At 46.5% G+C, this 16055-nt stretch overlaps 1 protein-coding gene across 2 annotated transcripts in view; it reads right to left on the minus strand.

Moving 5' to 3' along the window:
• Positions 1-1368: 1368 nt before the first annotated feature.
• The window catches only part of LOC124804610 (protein roadkill-like), a 40699-nt gene continuing 26012 nt past the window's right edge, over positions 1369-16055 (minus strand). For both annotated transcript variants that reach the window (XM_047264819.1, XM_047264812.1), the window contains exon 3: positions 1369-1978. In XM_047264819.1, the coding sequence (XP_047120775.1) occupies positions 1543-1978 (436 nt within the window). In that variant the 3' untranslated portion in view covers positions 1369-1542. The remainder of the gene's footprint in view (positions 1979-16055) is intronic.

The raw sequence follows: 16055 nt of genomic DNA on the forward strand, positions 1-16055 counted from the left end.
CGATTGCAGCGACACCTACCGTGCAAATGACGAAAGTCACACACACAGTTTAATAGTACCCAAAACTAAGCAGCTCTGCGTGTCATTGCAACCTGTTTAACATGTCATCACTCCATAGGATATTGCCTGGACACCTGTCACCTACTTCAATCTGGCTCGGAACCGAACAGCAAATTCAGAACATTGCTGCGGTTCATGAGGTTTCAGATGCTGCACCGTCTGGACCCTGTACCTGTACGAATGTGAGCTAGAGCGCAAAACGTTCTGTAGAGTTGACAATGTGATGGATGGTTGTCGAAACACTGTACGAGCAGTAGCATTAGCCTGGGTCTGTGATGAATGGTAAGTTACAGCAACAGCAGTCTCATCACTAACTTCCTCTGCGATACGACGCTTTCCTCTTCCATGCACCACACCAAGCTCACCTGTGTTTTTGAATTTCATTATCTTCTTTCAGCCATTTAATAACATCGCTCCTCTCCTCATATGTTTCAATTAGTGTTACTCTCTCAATGCAGCACTGTTATTGCTCCCATTCACATAAAATAGTTTCAGTAACAGCACACAGTCCGTCCTCTCGATAGCCACACCGTTCTATCACCTTAAGGGTTGTCAAATGACGTCTTGTATATCATACTGTCATAGTGTACAGCGCCAGATTTTCTCCTGTGGCCACAAATGAAACTTGTTTTCCGGCGTAAATCGGTTCCGCGTCAACGCATTACCATAACCGCCGTATAATAATTACAGCCCGCACTCGACTTTTGTAGAGCTGCACTTCAACTGTAAACCTTGGGACCAGTGCAGATGACACCTACAGTGTGGTGTAAATATGGCTACCAGTGTAATTAGACTGGTGCACATCTATACTGCAGACAAAGTAAATTCAGTATGAGCTCAAAGCATAATATGTTTCGAACCATTTGTCTTACATAGTAAACTTCTGGGGACAGCTACAGTTTACATTCTGTTAGCATTGCATTATACACGCTCTTACTAAGCAGATTTCAGTAATTAAGTAATGCAGGAGATCGTTTGAAACAACTTACAGGAAATCAGCCAGGTGTCATACTTGAAACAACCGTTATTTCTCCATTTGCGCCTTGAAAATAACTGGGTTTTCACCAATTGACGCGTCGGCGGTTGTCTAAAATGTCACCTGGTTTCATTATTTTAAGATATTTGTATATTTTGCACACTGGAAGAAATTCAAGTTTCAGACAGGACTGGTGTCTATCGGTAATAAAATGAGTGTTTTTTAATTGTTGAGTTTTGCAAAGATCCCTCAAAAAACCTTTTATTTTAGTCGGTTTCCTCAAATGAAAAGTTATTTACATTTGTTTATGGATATCTCCTATTTTCATACTAGTTGAGGTGTTGCTAGAGCATTTGTATGCACCATATAATGATGGGTAGAAATGAAATTTTTTCTATTCTTTAATTTAAAAATAATGAAAACTCATGTAGTGAAGCATCATTTGTTTTATATCATAGATATTCATTGAACTGTTAGTTATATGATGGCATCCATACTCCTGGTTGTCAGTTGAGGTAGGTTCTCCCATCTTTATCCCTAGCTTCCGTGTCGGCTCCAGCCTCCACCAGAATCGCTGCCGTCTCTTCGTACCCATGCCACGCAGCAAACTGCAACGGTGTTCTCTCGTAACAATTCCTTGCGTTGACGTCAGCGGAACACGCTACCAGCAGCCGCACAATCGGTGAATGGCCACCGATTGCAGCGAAGTGCAGGGGCGTCTCCATGCTGCTGTTCCTGGCGTCAACCTCTGCGCCTCGCTCCACCAGACTCCTCACTACCTCCACGTATCCCATCTCTGCAAAGAAGTGCAGGGCGGTCATCCCATCACTATCCCTCGTCCTCACATCCGCCCCTGCCGCGATGAGTTCCAGCAGCTCCTCTACATCCCCCTCCTCAGACGCCTCGATCAGTCTCCTGGTTTCCTCCTCTCCTAAACCGCTCCTGTGCGAAACATAAAAGAGTCTTCCAAAAATGGCTCTGAGCACTGTGGGACTTAACTTCTGAGGTCATCAGTTCCCAAGAACTTAGAACTACTTAAACCTAACTAACCTAAGGACATCACACACTTTCATAACCGAAGCAGAATTCAAACCTGCGACCGTAGCGGTCGTGCGGTTCCAGACTGAAGCGATTAGAACCGCTCGGCCACAACGGCCGGCAAAAGAGTCTTACACTCTACACTACCACACACACACACACACACACACACACACACACACACACACACACAGTTATTTTTTTCCACTCTGTACAGAGAGGATACGTAACAAAAAAAAGCCTATTGAGCTTACGTCCGGTAATGCATGGTTTCCATGCTAGAGACTATTTAATCGCACTGTTACAGAGACTGCGATCTAATACGTGCTGTATCATGCAGCCATAGTTCCAGTATGCCCCATCTGCTGGTAATGTTCCTCATACGTCACGCCCTAGTACCCTCTCTCGCCACAGACACTGATAATCTTGTGTCCGATTCACCTCTCTTGTTGACTCACCTTGTAGTGGATGTGATACAGCGTCGTACACAATAATTCCGTATTCGAATTGAGAGATTGCTGAAATGGTGTTTACCTACGCAAAGGCAAATGACAATGGGCTGTGAGAAGCATTGTTGTATGAGAAGACCCATCCCCACTGACAACAGCCACAGCATTTAGTGTTTGCAATCGTGTTTCGCCCTTTGTCTGAGGGAGTGTCGTTCCAGGAAGCAAGAAGTCTTAAAAGGCACCAGACGTCGAAGAAAATGACTAAGCAGTGGACCCGCCCGACGTCCGTGTGGAACATTCTCCATGCCAACTGTTACCCACCACATCACTTACAGTGTGTGCAGCGCTCACTAGCGACAGACTTTTCACATCTGTATCACTTTGGTCACTGGTTTCTTCACTAGGCTCCCCACGATTCCGGGAATTCATCCATCCTATTCACAGATGAGGCCACCTTTACACCGAGTGGTATCTTCAAGTTTCGTAACAGTCATCTGCGGGATTGTATGCCGAATCCCAACTGTATGGTGGCAGAATCATCAGCACGGGTGCAGCTGGAACCTCTTTATTGTGGGACCAGTCTTCCTTCTACGTCACCTAACGGGCCGGAAATGTCAGACTTTCTTGCAGGTGACCTTGCCTCCTCTGCTGGAAGAGGAGCTATTGATGATTCGAAGGGTTATGTGACCCCTACATGACAGTACTCTAACCCACTTCACCTTTACAATCCAAACGCTTCTCAGTTGTGTCTTCACTGGTTGATGGATCGGACGAGAGCGATCCAGTAGCATGACCTGCTTGTTCACAGGATCTCAACCCGTGCGATTTCTGGTTAGGGGACCATCTCAAAGGTGTTGTGTATGCAGAGTCCATTCCTGATGAGGAGACAGTGGAGCGGCGTATTCACGCTGCCTTTGACACTGTTTGGAAACAGCCTGGCTGATGTGATCATGTGAGACAACGTGCTACTTGTAGAATGAAGTCTTTCACGACCGGGTGACATGGCTGTTGATATACTTCCCGGGATGTGAGGTCGTGGTCGAAGAACTTTTCTGCTCCTTACGTTTCGTCCATAACTGCGCTGGACCTCCTCAGAGGCGCTGCTCCGCTGAGTCTTGCCGAATGACTGGTCGGGTGTCTGAGAGCGACTTATATATTGTGAGAAAGGGGGGCGTGGTTCAGGTGACACGTGATGAGCAGTGATAATCCATAGCAAAGATAAGGTTGACTATCGATTACCACCTTGTCAAAGATAAAAATTGTTAGCAATTTTGTAGAGCCACTGTCCATATATCGCTAAGTTTCATAGCCTCCTCTATCCTATTAAAATTATCGTGATGTTTATAAATTTCGATAGCTTCTCTATATAGCCGTGTATAGTAATTTAACGTTGTAGATAAAACTTCGGTATCCGAAAACTTCACTTGGTGGTTGCCTGGTTGAAGAGCATGTTCCGCTACAGCTGACTTTTCTATTTTTCCAAGTCGACAAAGACTTTTATGCTCTTTCAGTCGCGTTTTTACGCTTCTTTTGGTAGTACCAATGTAATCTTTACCACAGGTACACCGAGCGAGGTGGCGCAGTGGTTAGCACACTGGACTCGCATTCGGGAGGACGACGGTTCAATCCCGTCTCCGGCCATCCTGATTTAGGTTTTCCGTGATTTCCCTAAATCGTTTCAGGCAAATGTCGGGATGGTTTCTTTGAAAGGGCACGGCCGATTTCCATCCTAATCCTTCCCTAACCCGAGCTTGCGCTCCGTCTCTAATGACCTCGTTGTCGACGGGGCGTTAAACACTAATCACCACCACCACCACCACAGGTACATGGAATTTTATACACACCACATGTCGACAGGTTAGGGCGTTTATCCTTCACAGATCGTAGTGCTTGACTTATTTTCTTTGTTGGTTTAAAGATCGGTTTTATGTCATGTTTTCGCAAAATCTTACCGATCCGATCTGTTACTTTTCTAATAAAAGGGAGAACTACTGTAAAGAGAAAGAGATAAATAGAATTTTGCGTCCAAGGAACAGAAACCCAAAAGATAAGAATGAACCACAACGACAGAAAACTACAGTAGTTCTCCCTTTTATTAAAAAAGTAACAGATCGGATCGGTATGATTTTACGAAAACGTGACATAAAACCGATCTTTAAACCAACAAAGAAAATAAGTCAAGTACTACGATCTGTGAAGGATAAACGCACTCCCCTGTCGATATGTGGTGTGTATAAAATTCCATGTACCTGTGGTAAAGTTTACATTGGTACTACCAAAAGAAGCGTAAACACGCGACTGAAAGAGCATAAAAGTCTTTGTCGACTTGGAAAAATAGAAAAGTCAGCTGTAGCGGAACATGCTCTTCAACCAGGCAACCACCAAGTGAAGTTTTCGGATACCGAAGTTTTATCTACAACGTTAAATTACTATCCACGGCTATATAGAGAAGCTATCGAAATTTATAAACATCACCATAATTTTAATAGGAAAGAGGAGGCTATGAAACTTAGCGATATATGGACAGTGGCTCTACAAAATTGCCAACAATTTTTATCTTTGACAAGATGGTAATCGATAGTCAACCTTATCTTTGCTATGGATTATCACTGCTCATCACGTGTCACCTGAACCACGCCCCCCTTTCTCACAATATATAAGTCGCTCTCAGACACCCGACCAGTCAGTCGGCAAGACTCAGCGGAGCAGCGCCTCTGAGGACGTCCAGCGCAGTTCTGGACGAAACGTAAGGAGCAGAAAAGTTCTTCGACCACGACCTCACATCCCGGGAAGTATATCAACAGCCACAACATGCTACGGCGCGTACACACATGGAAACTGTTTTCAACAAATATTTTAACTGTTGTTGCATGGTACAGCGCCAATTAGGCTGTAGTTTCCGTAACAGAGTACATTTGAATAAAATAACCATAAATTTTCGGACGTAAGTTCATTATGCATTTTTTGTGTTCCGTATCTTGTCATAAATGAATCCCTGGAGTTTGTACACAGTTGAAGAATCACCCAGCTTATAGGATTTATTGATTGAGATATTGAAGCAAGTATGATTTTTTAAATGTGATACACTTTTTAACAGTAACCGAAAACAGATGAAAATACGAGTACGTGATATACAGTTTGTTAACGCTGTGGCTCAATCTCTACACCAAAAAATACAAGAAACGTACTAAAATTGGAAAGCAATGTGGCCAGAGTCAGCTACTGGAGTGTAAAAATCGCCAAGCAAAACTCTTGTGAGAAGCTCTCGGATAACTGTGTGTATAAACACTAATCGTAATTATGGTTACATGGAATACACTTCAAATGAATTAAAGGTTGGTTGGTTTGTTTGTTTAAAAGGGGGGAAACGGACCAAACTACTTGATCATCGGTCCTTGTTCCTATTGTAACAATTCCTCAAGGGAAAGAATAAAGAATCCTCAAAATTACAGACCAATATCCTTAACATCGGTTTGTTGCAGGAGTCTCTAACATATTCTCAGTTCGAATATAATTAATTTCGTTGAGACAGAGAAGTTGCTGTCCATGCATCAGCACGGCTTTAGAAAGCATCGCTCCTGCGAAACGCTACTCGCCCATTTTTCACATGATATCATGCGCATGGATGAAGGGTATCAGACTGATGCCATATTCCTTGACTTCCGGAAAGCGTTTGACTCTGTGCCCACTGCAGACTCCTAACTAAGGTACGAGAATATGGGAATGGTTCCCAAGTATGTGAGTGGCTCGAAAACTTCTTAAGCAATAGAACCCAGAACGTTGTCCTCGATGGTGAGTGGTCATCGGAGGTGAAGGTACAATCAGGAGTGCCCCAGGGAAGTGTGGTAGGTCCGCTGTTGTTTTCTATCTACATAAGTGATCTTTTGGATAGGGTGGATAGCAATGTGCAGCTGTTTGCTGACGATGCTGTGGTGTACGGTAACGTGTCGTCGTTGAGTGACTGTAGGAGGATACAAGATGACTTTACAGGATTTGTGATTGGTGTGAAGAATGGCAGCTAACTCTAAATGTAGATAAATGTAAATTAATGCAGATGAAGAGGAAAAAGAATCCTGTAATGTTTGAATACTCCATTAGTAGTGCAGCGCTTGACATAGTCATGTCGATTACGTATTTCGGCATAACATTGCAGAGCGATATGAAGTGGGACAAGCACGTAATGGCAGTTGTAGGGAAGGTGGATAATCGTCTTCGGTTCATTGGTAGAATTTTGGGAAGATGTGGTTCATCTGTAAAGGAGACCGCTTATAAAACACTAATACAACCTATTCTTGAGTACTGCTCGAGCCTTTCGGATCCCTATCAGGTCGGATTGAGGGAGGACATAGAAGCAATGCAGAGGCAGGCTGCTAGACTTGTTACTGGTAGGTTTGGTCATCACGCGAGTGTTACGGAAATGCTTCAGGAACTTGGGTGGGAGTCTCTAGAGGAAAGGAGGCGTTCTTTTCGTGAATCGCTACTGAGGAAATTTAGAGAAGCAGCATTAGCGGCTGACTGCTGTACAATTTTTCTGCCGACAACTTAAATTTCGCGGAAAGACCACAAAGATAAGATAAGAGAGATAAGAGCTCGTACAGAGGCATATAGACAGTCATTTTTCCCTCGCTCTGTTTGGGAGAGGAACAGGGAGAGAAGATGCTAGTTGTGGTACGAGGTACCCTCCACCACGCACCGTATGGTGGACTGCGGAGTATGTATGTAGATGTAAAACAAACAGGACACACAGCACAATACCGAGAAGAAGGAAAAACCACAAGGACGACGGGAGACCAACTAACACTACAAGGAACAAAATAGGCCCAGTAAAACACAGAGACGCAAGAAACTGGTAGAAGAGAGTAAAACGGGAGAGCAGATTACCGTGGCTGGCAGCCCACGAAAATAAAAGGATAAGCCAGTCACTCTGCAACACATTAAAACCTCCACCATAAAAGCACAAGGGTGGAGGGCACTGAGGGACAAAGGGCCTACACTGAAACTTATATCAAGTGATAAAACCCACCCTCACGTATAAAATTTAAAACCAGATCAGCCAATGAGGCATTGTCTGCTAAACTAGGACACTAAACAAGAATATGGGCCACTGTCAACTGCGCACCCCACCGACACGGAGGTGGGCTTCACGGTGCAAGAGGTTGCCATGTAGCCATATGTCGCCCAAGCATGGCCAATGCAGAGTCATCAGAGAGCCACAGAGTACCTGACAGAGGCCTGCATGGAGGACGTTCACACATTCGTAGTCTCCTTAATGGCACACAGTTTGTTGTGCATACTGAGACTATGCCATTCTGTCTCCCAAAGCCGAAAAACTTTGCTGCGTAATAAAGAATGCTGGTCAGTTATTTTAATGCCGCCCTCCATAAGCGGTTTTCATGTAGCCTGTTTGGCCAGCCTGTGAACAAGTGTGTTGCCTAGGATTCAGACGTGACCTGGGGTCCTGACAAACACCACTGAACGCCTGGGCCATTCCAGGGCATAGATGGACTCTTGGATAGACGCTAGAAAAGGATGGTGAGGGTAGCATTGGCCGATTGCTTGTAGGCTGCTCAAGGAGTCAGTACACAGAAGAAACGATTCCCCAGGGCCTAGATGTATGTGCTCAAGAGCACGAGATATAGCCACTAGGTCTACAGTGAAAACACTGCAGCCATCGAGCAAGGAATGGGGTTCAACAAGGCCTCTGAACGTTGGCGAAGCCAACGTGACCATCAGTCATTGAGCCATCGGTGTAAACCACTCCATATCCCAGGAAAACATCAAGAAACGAAAGAAAGTGGCAGCGGAGAGCCGCGGGAGTAACTGGGTCCTTAGGGCCATTTAAAGGTCTTGGTGAAGCTTTGGCCGAGGTTTACACCATGGAGGTGTACGTGAATGGACCTCGAGTAGAAGTGGTAAAGAGAAGGACTCCGGTTGAGACAGAAGCGATCAGACACGAACCGCAATCATGAATCCTGACTGGGGCTGCTGATGCGAGAGATGAACCACAGTGGTTGGGAAAACAAAACGGTAATTCGGATGTGCAGGCGAATTACGAATGTGTGCAACGTAACTGGCGATCAGTTGTGCACGCCTAAACTTCAATGGAGGGACTCCGGCGTCCATCAGGATGCTGGTCGCCATACCCGTCCTAAAAGCTCCTGTCGCTAGTGGAAGCTCCACAGTGGTGCACTGAGTCGAGTAAATGCAACGCTGAGGGTGCCACCGAACCATAAACCAGACTCCCATAGTCATGTCGGGATTGAACAAGGGCTCTGTAGAGCTTTGGCAATGTAGAGGGATCTGCACCTCAGTTGGCGTTGGTCAGGCAACGGAGGGCGTTGAGGTGCTGATAGCACTTCCACTTAAGCTGACGAAGATGAGAAAAGCAAGTCAATCAGGCGTCGAAAACCAGTCCTAAGAATCGATACGTCTGCGCTACAGTGAGTGGATCGTAATTAACATAAAGTTCTGGTTCCGGATGAACATTACAACGCTCACAGAAGTGAATGACACAAAACTTTGCGGATGAAAATGGGAAGCTGTGGGCTAGAGCCCATGACTATGCCTTGTGAATGGCTCCCTGCAGGCGTCGCTCAGGTACACCAGTAGTGGAGCATCGGTACGAAATGCAGAAGTCGTCTGCATACAGAGAAGGTGAGACGTATGGCCCCACAACCGCTGCTAGGCCGTTGATGGCCACGAAAAATGCACACTGAATACAGAGCCCTGATGGACCCCATTCTGCAGGATATGAGGGGAACTATGGGAGGCACCAACTGGGACAAGGAAAGTACGGATCGATAGGAAATTTTGGATAAAAATCGGAAGCAGGCCCCAGAGACCTCACTCATATAACGTGGCAAGGATATGTTGTCGCCTGGTCATGTCTTAAGCTTTTTTTGTAAATCAAAAAAGATGGCAAGAAGGTGTAGGTAGACCGTCCTCGGCGGAAACCGCCCTGGCATGGAGCCAGTAGGTCACGTGATTCCACGACCCAAGAAAACCACCAACACACCATTCGTTCTAGCACCTTACAAAGAACGTTGGTTGAGGCTGATGGGGCGATAGCTATCCACACCAAGTGGGTTTTTACCTGGTTTGAGCACCGTAATGATTGTGCTCTCCCGCCATTGCGATGGAAAGACACCATCGCACCTGATCTGGTTGAGGAAGACGAGGAGATATCCTTGTAGTTGAACAAGAGATGTTTAATCATCTGAATGTGGATCCAATCCAGTCCATCAGCTGTGTCGAGGCAATGTGCAAGGGCGCTGAGGAGCTCCCACTCTCTAAATGGGGCGTTACAGTGTTCACTATGGCTTCTAGTGGACGAGAGGACTTTCCCTTCCATCACCCATTTGAGGGCGTGAAATTCTGGGGGTAATTCTCCGCTGCAGAGGCTCGAGCATAGTGCTCAGCGAAGTGCTTGCTAATCCATTTTGCGTCGGTAAGTAACACGGACATCGACGGTAATGCCAGGGATACCTGTTGGGGTCTGCTACCCAAAAACACGTCTGATCTTCATCCAGACTTGGGAAGTTGACGTATGGAACTCAATGGTCGAGACGTACCTCTCCCAACACTCCTGTTTCCAAAGCTGGCGAACGCGGACATGGAACCATTTATAAGCCCTTAGGTGCTCGAGATATGTGTGAAGCTTATGTCGCTGTAGAGCCTGCCTACGCTCTTTAATTGCCTCGCCAATTTCTGGCGACCACCAAGGTACTGTCTTTCGCCGGGGGGCACCCTAAGGAGCAAGGGATCGCGTTTTCAGCCGCAGAAACGATCGTTCTAGTGACTTGCTCAACGATCACATCGTTGGTAGCATGTGGAGGAATTTCAATGGCGATAAAAGAGGTGAAAGTTTCCCAGTCTGCCTTTCTTAGAGTCCATGTGCATGACGCCAAGGGAGCGACAGGAAGATGGGGAAATGGTTACTAGAACAAGTCTTTATAGACTTTCCGGTGGACTGATGGGAGAAGTCCTGGGCTGCAAAGTAATAAATTAATGGCCAAATAAGTGCCATGAACCACACTAAAATGTGTGGGAGCCCTAGTATTTAGGAGGCAGAGGGCGAACTGAGACAGTAAACATTCGACCTCTCTACCTTGGCCACTAAGCATGGTGCCACCTCATAAGGGATTATGGGCATTAAAATCTCCCAAAGGTAGTAGAGGTTTAGGGAGTTGTTGAATCAGTGCAGCCAAGATGTTCAGAGGTACCACACCATCTTGAGGATGATATACATTACAGACAGTTATTTCCATTGTTGTCCTTATCCTGACAGCCACAGCTTCAAGAGGAGTGTGAAGGGGCACAGGTTCACTACATACTGAGTTCACGACATAGACGCAAACCCCACCTGACCCTCTATTATATTCACTATTGTTCTTGAAATATCCCCTATAGCCGGAAAGGGTAGGGGTCCACATTGCCAGGAACCAGGCTTCCTGGAGGGCAGTGAAGAAAGCAAGTGTAAGGTTTAAACAGTTCCAGTAGCTCAGCCAGGTGGTTGAAAAAACAGTGGCAATTCCACTGGAGGATGACGTTATCGTGAGGCAGGGAAGAAATGATACGCCCAAAGAGCCAGTTTACGTCTCAGGGTCACCTGCTGCCACTTAGTTCCTGAGCAGTCTTTATCCATTGTATCTGAGAGCCCAGCGAGATCTAGGTCCTCAGTCGATGCCAGAATCTCCAACTCTTCCTCAAATGCAGAGCTTTTAAGTAGTTGTGGTGTGGGTGACACAGCCGCAATTTCCTTGTTCTTGGGGGGGTCTTGCTTTTTGATTTTTCTCACTGCTCTTTCGGTTTCTCTGACTAAGAGGGCTTCTTTGATTCGGCCTCCAGGATTGAGGAAGATCGTGAAGCCCTACAACCAGCTGCTTTTGGGTGCTTCAGCCACTGGTGGGTGTCATCTTTTCCACTAGTAGAAAACTGGGGAGGTAGTGAGCCAAGAGATGCCTTCCTACTGAAAGGAGCTGAAGGAGACTTACGCATCTCTAACTGAGAAGTGATGACGAACGTCCAAGATGGTTGGGGGGGGGGGAAGCAGCGTTCCCAAGGTAGGTGGTGTGCGAGCAACAGGGAGGGAAAAGCCGCCCCCCCCCTCCCCCCCCGCTGTCAAGGGGGCAGGAGTAGTCTTATCGCTCTGAGAGCCAACTGGAATTGACTGAACAGATGGGGCTAAAACGGTTCTAGTATTGGTTCAAATGGCTCTGAGCACTATGGGACTCAACTGCTGTGGTCATAAGTCCCCTAGAACTTAGAACTACTTAAACCTAACTAACCTAAGGACATCACATACATCCATGCCCTAGGCAGGATTCGAACCTGCGACCGTAGCGGTTGTGCGGTTCCAGACTGTAGCGCCTTTAACCACTCGGCCACTCCGGCCAGCTTGTTCTCGTAGTGGCGGTGTAAGATGTCCGAGGTACAGGATGTACGTGGTCGAATTTCCTCTTAGCCTCTGTGTAGATCAGCCGGTCCAGGATCTTTTATTCTATGATTTGCCATTCCTTCTGGAGAATCCTGCAGTGTGGTGAGCAAGGGGAATGGTGATCTCTGCAGTTGACACAGATGAGAGGTGGGGCACATGAAGTATTGGGATGTGATGGACTTCCCCAGTCACAACAATACACTGGACCATATTTAAGCTCTTATGGTGCGTGATACAACCACAGACACTCCCAGATTGTCACAGGCGAGTAGTGCCTGTGACTGGGCATAGGAAGCTGTTTTTATCAAGACTGAGCCCGATCGCCTTTTCTACAATCCCTCCATCTCCCCAAACTTGTCCTCTAAATGTTCCACAAAAAACAGAGGCTTCAACGACATGAAGGATGCCCCACGAACCTTTGTAGATATGAGGTATTGGGGGAGTAAGATTCGCTGCCATCCTTAGCCTGACACTCCTCCCATGGTGTGGCCAGGGAAGGGGACGATTTGGGGGCCATACGTTTTTGCATTATAATTAGACCTTGACCGCTTAGAGACTGCTGGCGTTGCGTCGCCAGCAAGAGATGGAGTAGTACGCTTCATGGCATGTCATCCGCCCTGATGCCACCCAGTCTGACCAGAGGCCCTCCCAATGGGCGCCACCCAGCCACAACAAAGGCCACCTGGCAGGATGGCCATTGCTCAGAGTCCCAATGCCCCAGGGTGACAGGCGTCTACCTCTTGGCATACGTGGGGATTTAACGGCACAGGCATCAGCAGAGCAATACCTGTGGGGTCAGGGGGCTACAACCAACAGGGTACTTGACGCCTCACCACAGCAGACTGGCTACCATGCTGGATATCAGGTACAAACAAGCATACTAGTCCATTATCATCGTCAGTGCAGGAATCAGTACTGCACAGGGGATGGAGGGAAACGCACCCAGGAGGGTGACCTAGCCCAACAGCTAGAGAATGAAAGGAAGTGTATATCCACATCGATGAAGGATGTGGGAGGACAGCACTTAATGGACATGATGGACATGATGCATCGTGTAAGGCGCCCTTTTCGAATTGGCGCGCTCTTCGGGAAAATTTAGGAGAATGGAGGTGAAGCCCGACCCGGGAGCATCACGTAAAGGCCAAAACGTGATACTCTTTTCGTTGCCTCTTGTGACAGGCAGGAATACCTCAGGCCTAATCTAAGCCCCGGACCAGCAGGAGGGCAAATGAACTAAGCAATTTATTCAGAATGGCTGACAATATGGCACCACAAAATATATAGTTTTAACAAACCGTACTTTTACACTTAAGTATGTGCCCAAACTGCTTATCTTCCACTGCAACACGCATCAGTAGTAACTGCTCGAGATACATATGAACAGGTGAAATTATATTGAATGGCAGGCTGTTGCATATGTCGCAAATCGACACTACATATAGCCTCGCGTAGTTGTGGCTTCATGACAGACTGCATGTTTCAGTGGTTCCTATAGAAATAAATCAAGAGGAAGCAAAACTAGAGACCTGGTCAGCAATTGTACCACAGAATTACGTCCTATTCGATAGCCAGGGAATTTTTGTCGGTATTTGCCCTGCGAAAAGGGAAGAATGAGCTGGGTAGCCGTCGTGTTGTAACCACATACACTGTCGCTTATCCAGTGATATCTCTTCCAGATAAACAGATATAATGTTCCGAACACAGTGTGCATATATATATCCACTGAACATTCCTGGGCAGAAGCAAAGACCCACACATGATTACTACGATGCACCACCTTAGGTTTACGCTTCTCAGTCTTTGTTCTTGTAGCTGACGAAGCATGGGTGGATTTTCAGCTGCCCATTATTACATTTGTATCACTATGGTTCGTAAACCTTGCTTTATCGCTAAGTGGCACACTGTGTTGTCCCGAAATAGTAAACCAACAAAACTGTATACAGTACTACTTCCGGAATGACGTCCACCGAATGCCTGGTGTAGTGACAGGTGATAAAACTGGAATTTACGTCGAACGGGAATGACACTCCCGTAGCTGATCCCACACTTCCTGACAATACCTCGCGTGCCACCTTCGATGTATGGAAGCAACAAACTTCTTCTCACTGGTGTTCATCTCTGCATGAAAGTAACGTCGAAGCAGAAATGATTTGCCGACTGACGACACAGTTCCTGCTACTTCTGCCGTGCAGACCAGTACACGGTCGGGATGTTCGATACAACGACGTAGCCTGGCGTGAGCGTGTTTACAATGCAACAGCCGATTCCAGCCGACTTGCCTTTCCTTTTTAAAATATTTCTCGGATTCTTTTGCGAAGAGTTTCAGCTTCAACATTAACTAATATTATATTACTGTACTCTTCTAAATCGCTTTCGGATGCCGTTAAAAACGTATATCATTCTGTTAAAGAAAGTAAAAAAATATTCTTCCTTCAATATCTCGATCGATAAGATAGTTAAAGCTTTTTATCACGTACCGAAGTACATGTCACTTAGGGTATAATTAATTGTCAAATAACATTTTGATATTTGAAATCATTCGCTAAATAAAATGGGTGTTACGTCTTACGTGACTCGTGCTGTGTGTGTGTGTGTGTGTGTGTGTGTGTGTGTGTGTGTGTGTGTGACCGGGGGGGGGGGGAGGGCACTTGCAAATTAGCACACATTCACACAAAAACGTGCAGCCACCAAAAGATGCATACACAACAAAATGTTTGTGCACAGTTTAACATTCGCTTAGCCAAGCCTACACCCCTGTACATGCATACACACACTGACACGCTTTTTAAGTACATTCTTTTGGCTATCATGTGTCAGAAGGTGTCGGAGAAACCGGTATCTCAGAGTAAATTATTATTTAATGCACTTTGGTGAACTACCATTACAAGAGGGGCATTCAGTAAGTAATGTAACTTTTTTCTCCGCTAATTTCGGTTGAACAAATGCTCAATTTGTCGTGGAACAGAGGAATATTCGTGCTTCAGCCCTTACCATTTCATGAAGTTCCGATAGAAGGTGGCGTTATTCATAGTCTTCAAAATGGCGTCTGTAACGGATATGCGTTCGAAACAGAGTTGTCACTGAGTTCCTTTTAGTGGAAAACCAGGGCTTCGCAGAGCATCTTAGCTACTTACAAAGTGTCTACGAAGACCGGGCAGTAAACAAAAGTGCGCTGAGTTGTTGGACGAGCCACCTGTCGTCGCAATAAGTTCGCCTGTCCGGTCTCCCGCTTGCCGGACGCCCGCACACAGCTGTGACTGCTGCAATGTTGGAAATACGGATACTCTCATTCCAAATGACCGACATATCACAAAGACCTCGGTGCACAGCTGCAAGACTGTTGATACCGCTGACACACCAGTTGCGGTACTCCTAGGTGTGTGTCCGTTGGGTTCCCCGCCGCCTATCAGAAGACCATGAAGTGCAACGAGGGACCATCCGTGCGAAATTACTTGTGCGTTACGAGGCTGATAGTGATAAGTGTTCGTCGAACATCGTCACAGGCGATGAAACGTGGGTTCATCACTTAGAATCGGAAGCGAAGCAAAAAAAATGGTTCAAATGGCTCTGAGCACTATGGGACTTAACATCTATGGTCATCAGTCCCCTAGAACTTAGAACTACTTAAACCTAACTAACCTAAGGACATCACACACGTCCATGCCCGAGGCAGCATTCGAACCTGCGACCATAGCAGTCTTGCGGCTCCGGACTGAGCGCCTAGAACCGCTAGACCACCGCGGCCGGCGGAAGCGAAGCATCAGTGCATAGAGTGGTACCATACCACCTCTCCTGCAAAGTGAAAGATCAAAGCCGCACCCTAAGCTCGTAAAGTCATGGTGACGGACTTCCGCGATTCTGAAGTGTTACACTGTTTGATGTCCTCCTTCATAGTGTAGCGATCAACTCTGAAGCATATTGTGCTACCCTCGGGAAAATCTTCAGTGACACAAAAATGCAAACAAGCTCTTCCTCCTCCTCCTCCTCCTCCTCGACAACGTAAGGCCTCACACGAGCTGACACTCTGGACAGGGGCTCATAGAACTGCATTGCACTATTCTTCCTCATCCACCCTACAGCCCGGGTCTCCCACCTT

This window comes from Schistocerca piceifrons, chromosome 1 (assembly GCF_021461385.2).
Source record: "Schistocerca piceifrons isolate TAMUIC-IGC-003096 chromosome 1, iqSchPice1.1, whole genome shotgun sequence".
NCBI classification, from domain to species: Eukaryota; Metazoa; Arthropoda; class Insecta; order Orthoptera; family Acrididae; genus Schistocerca; species Schistocerca piceifrons.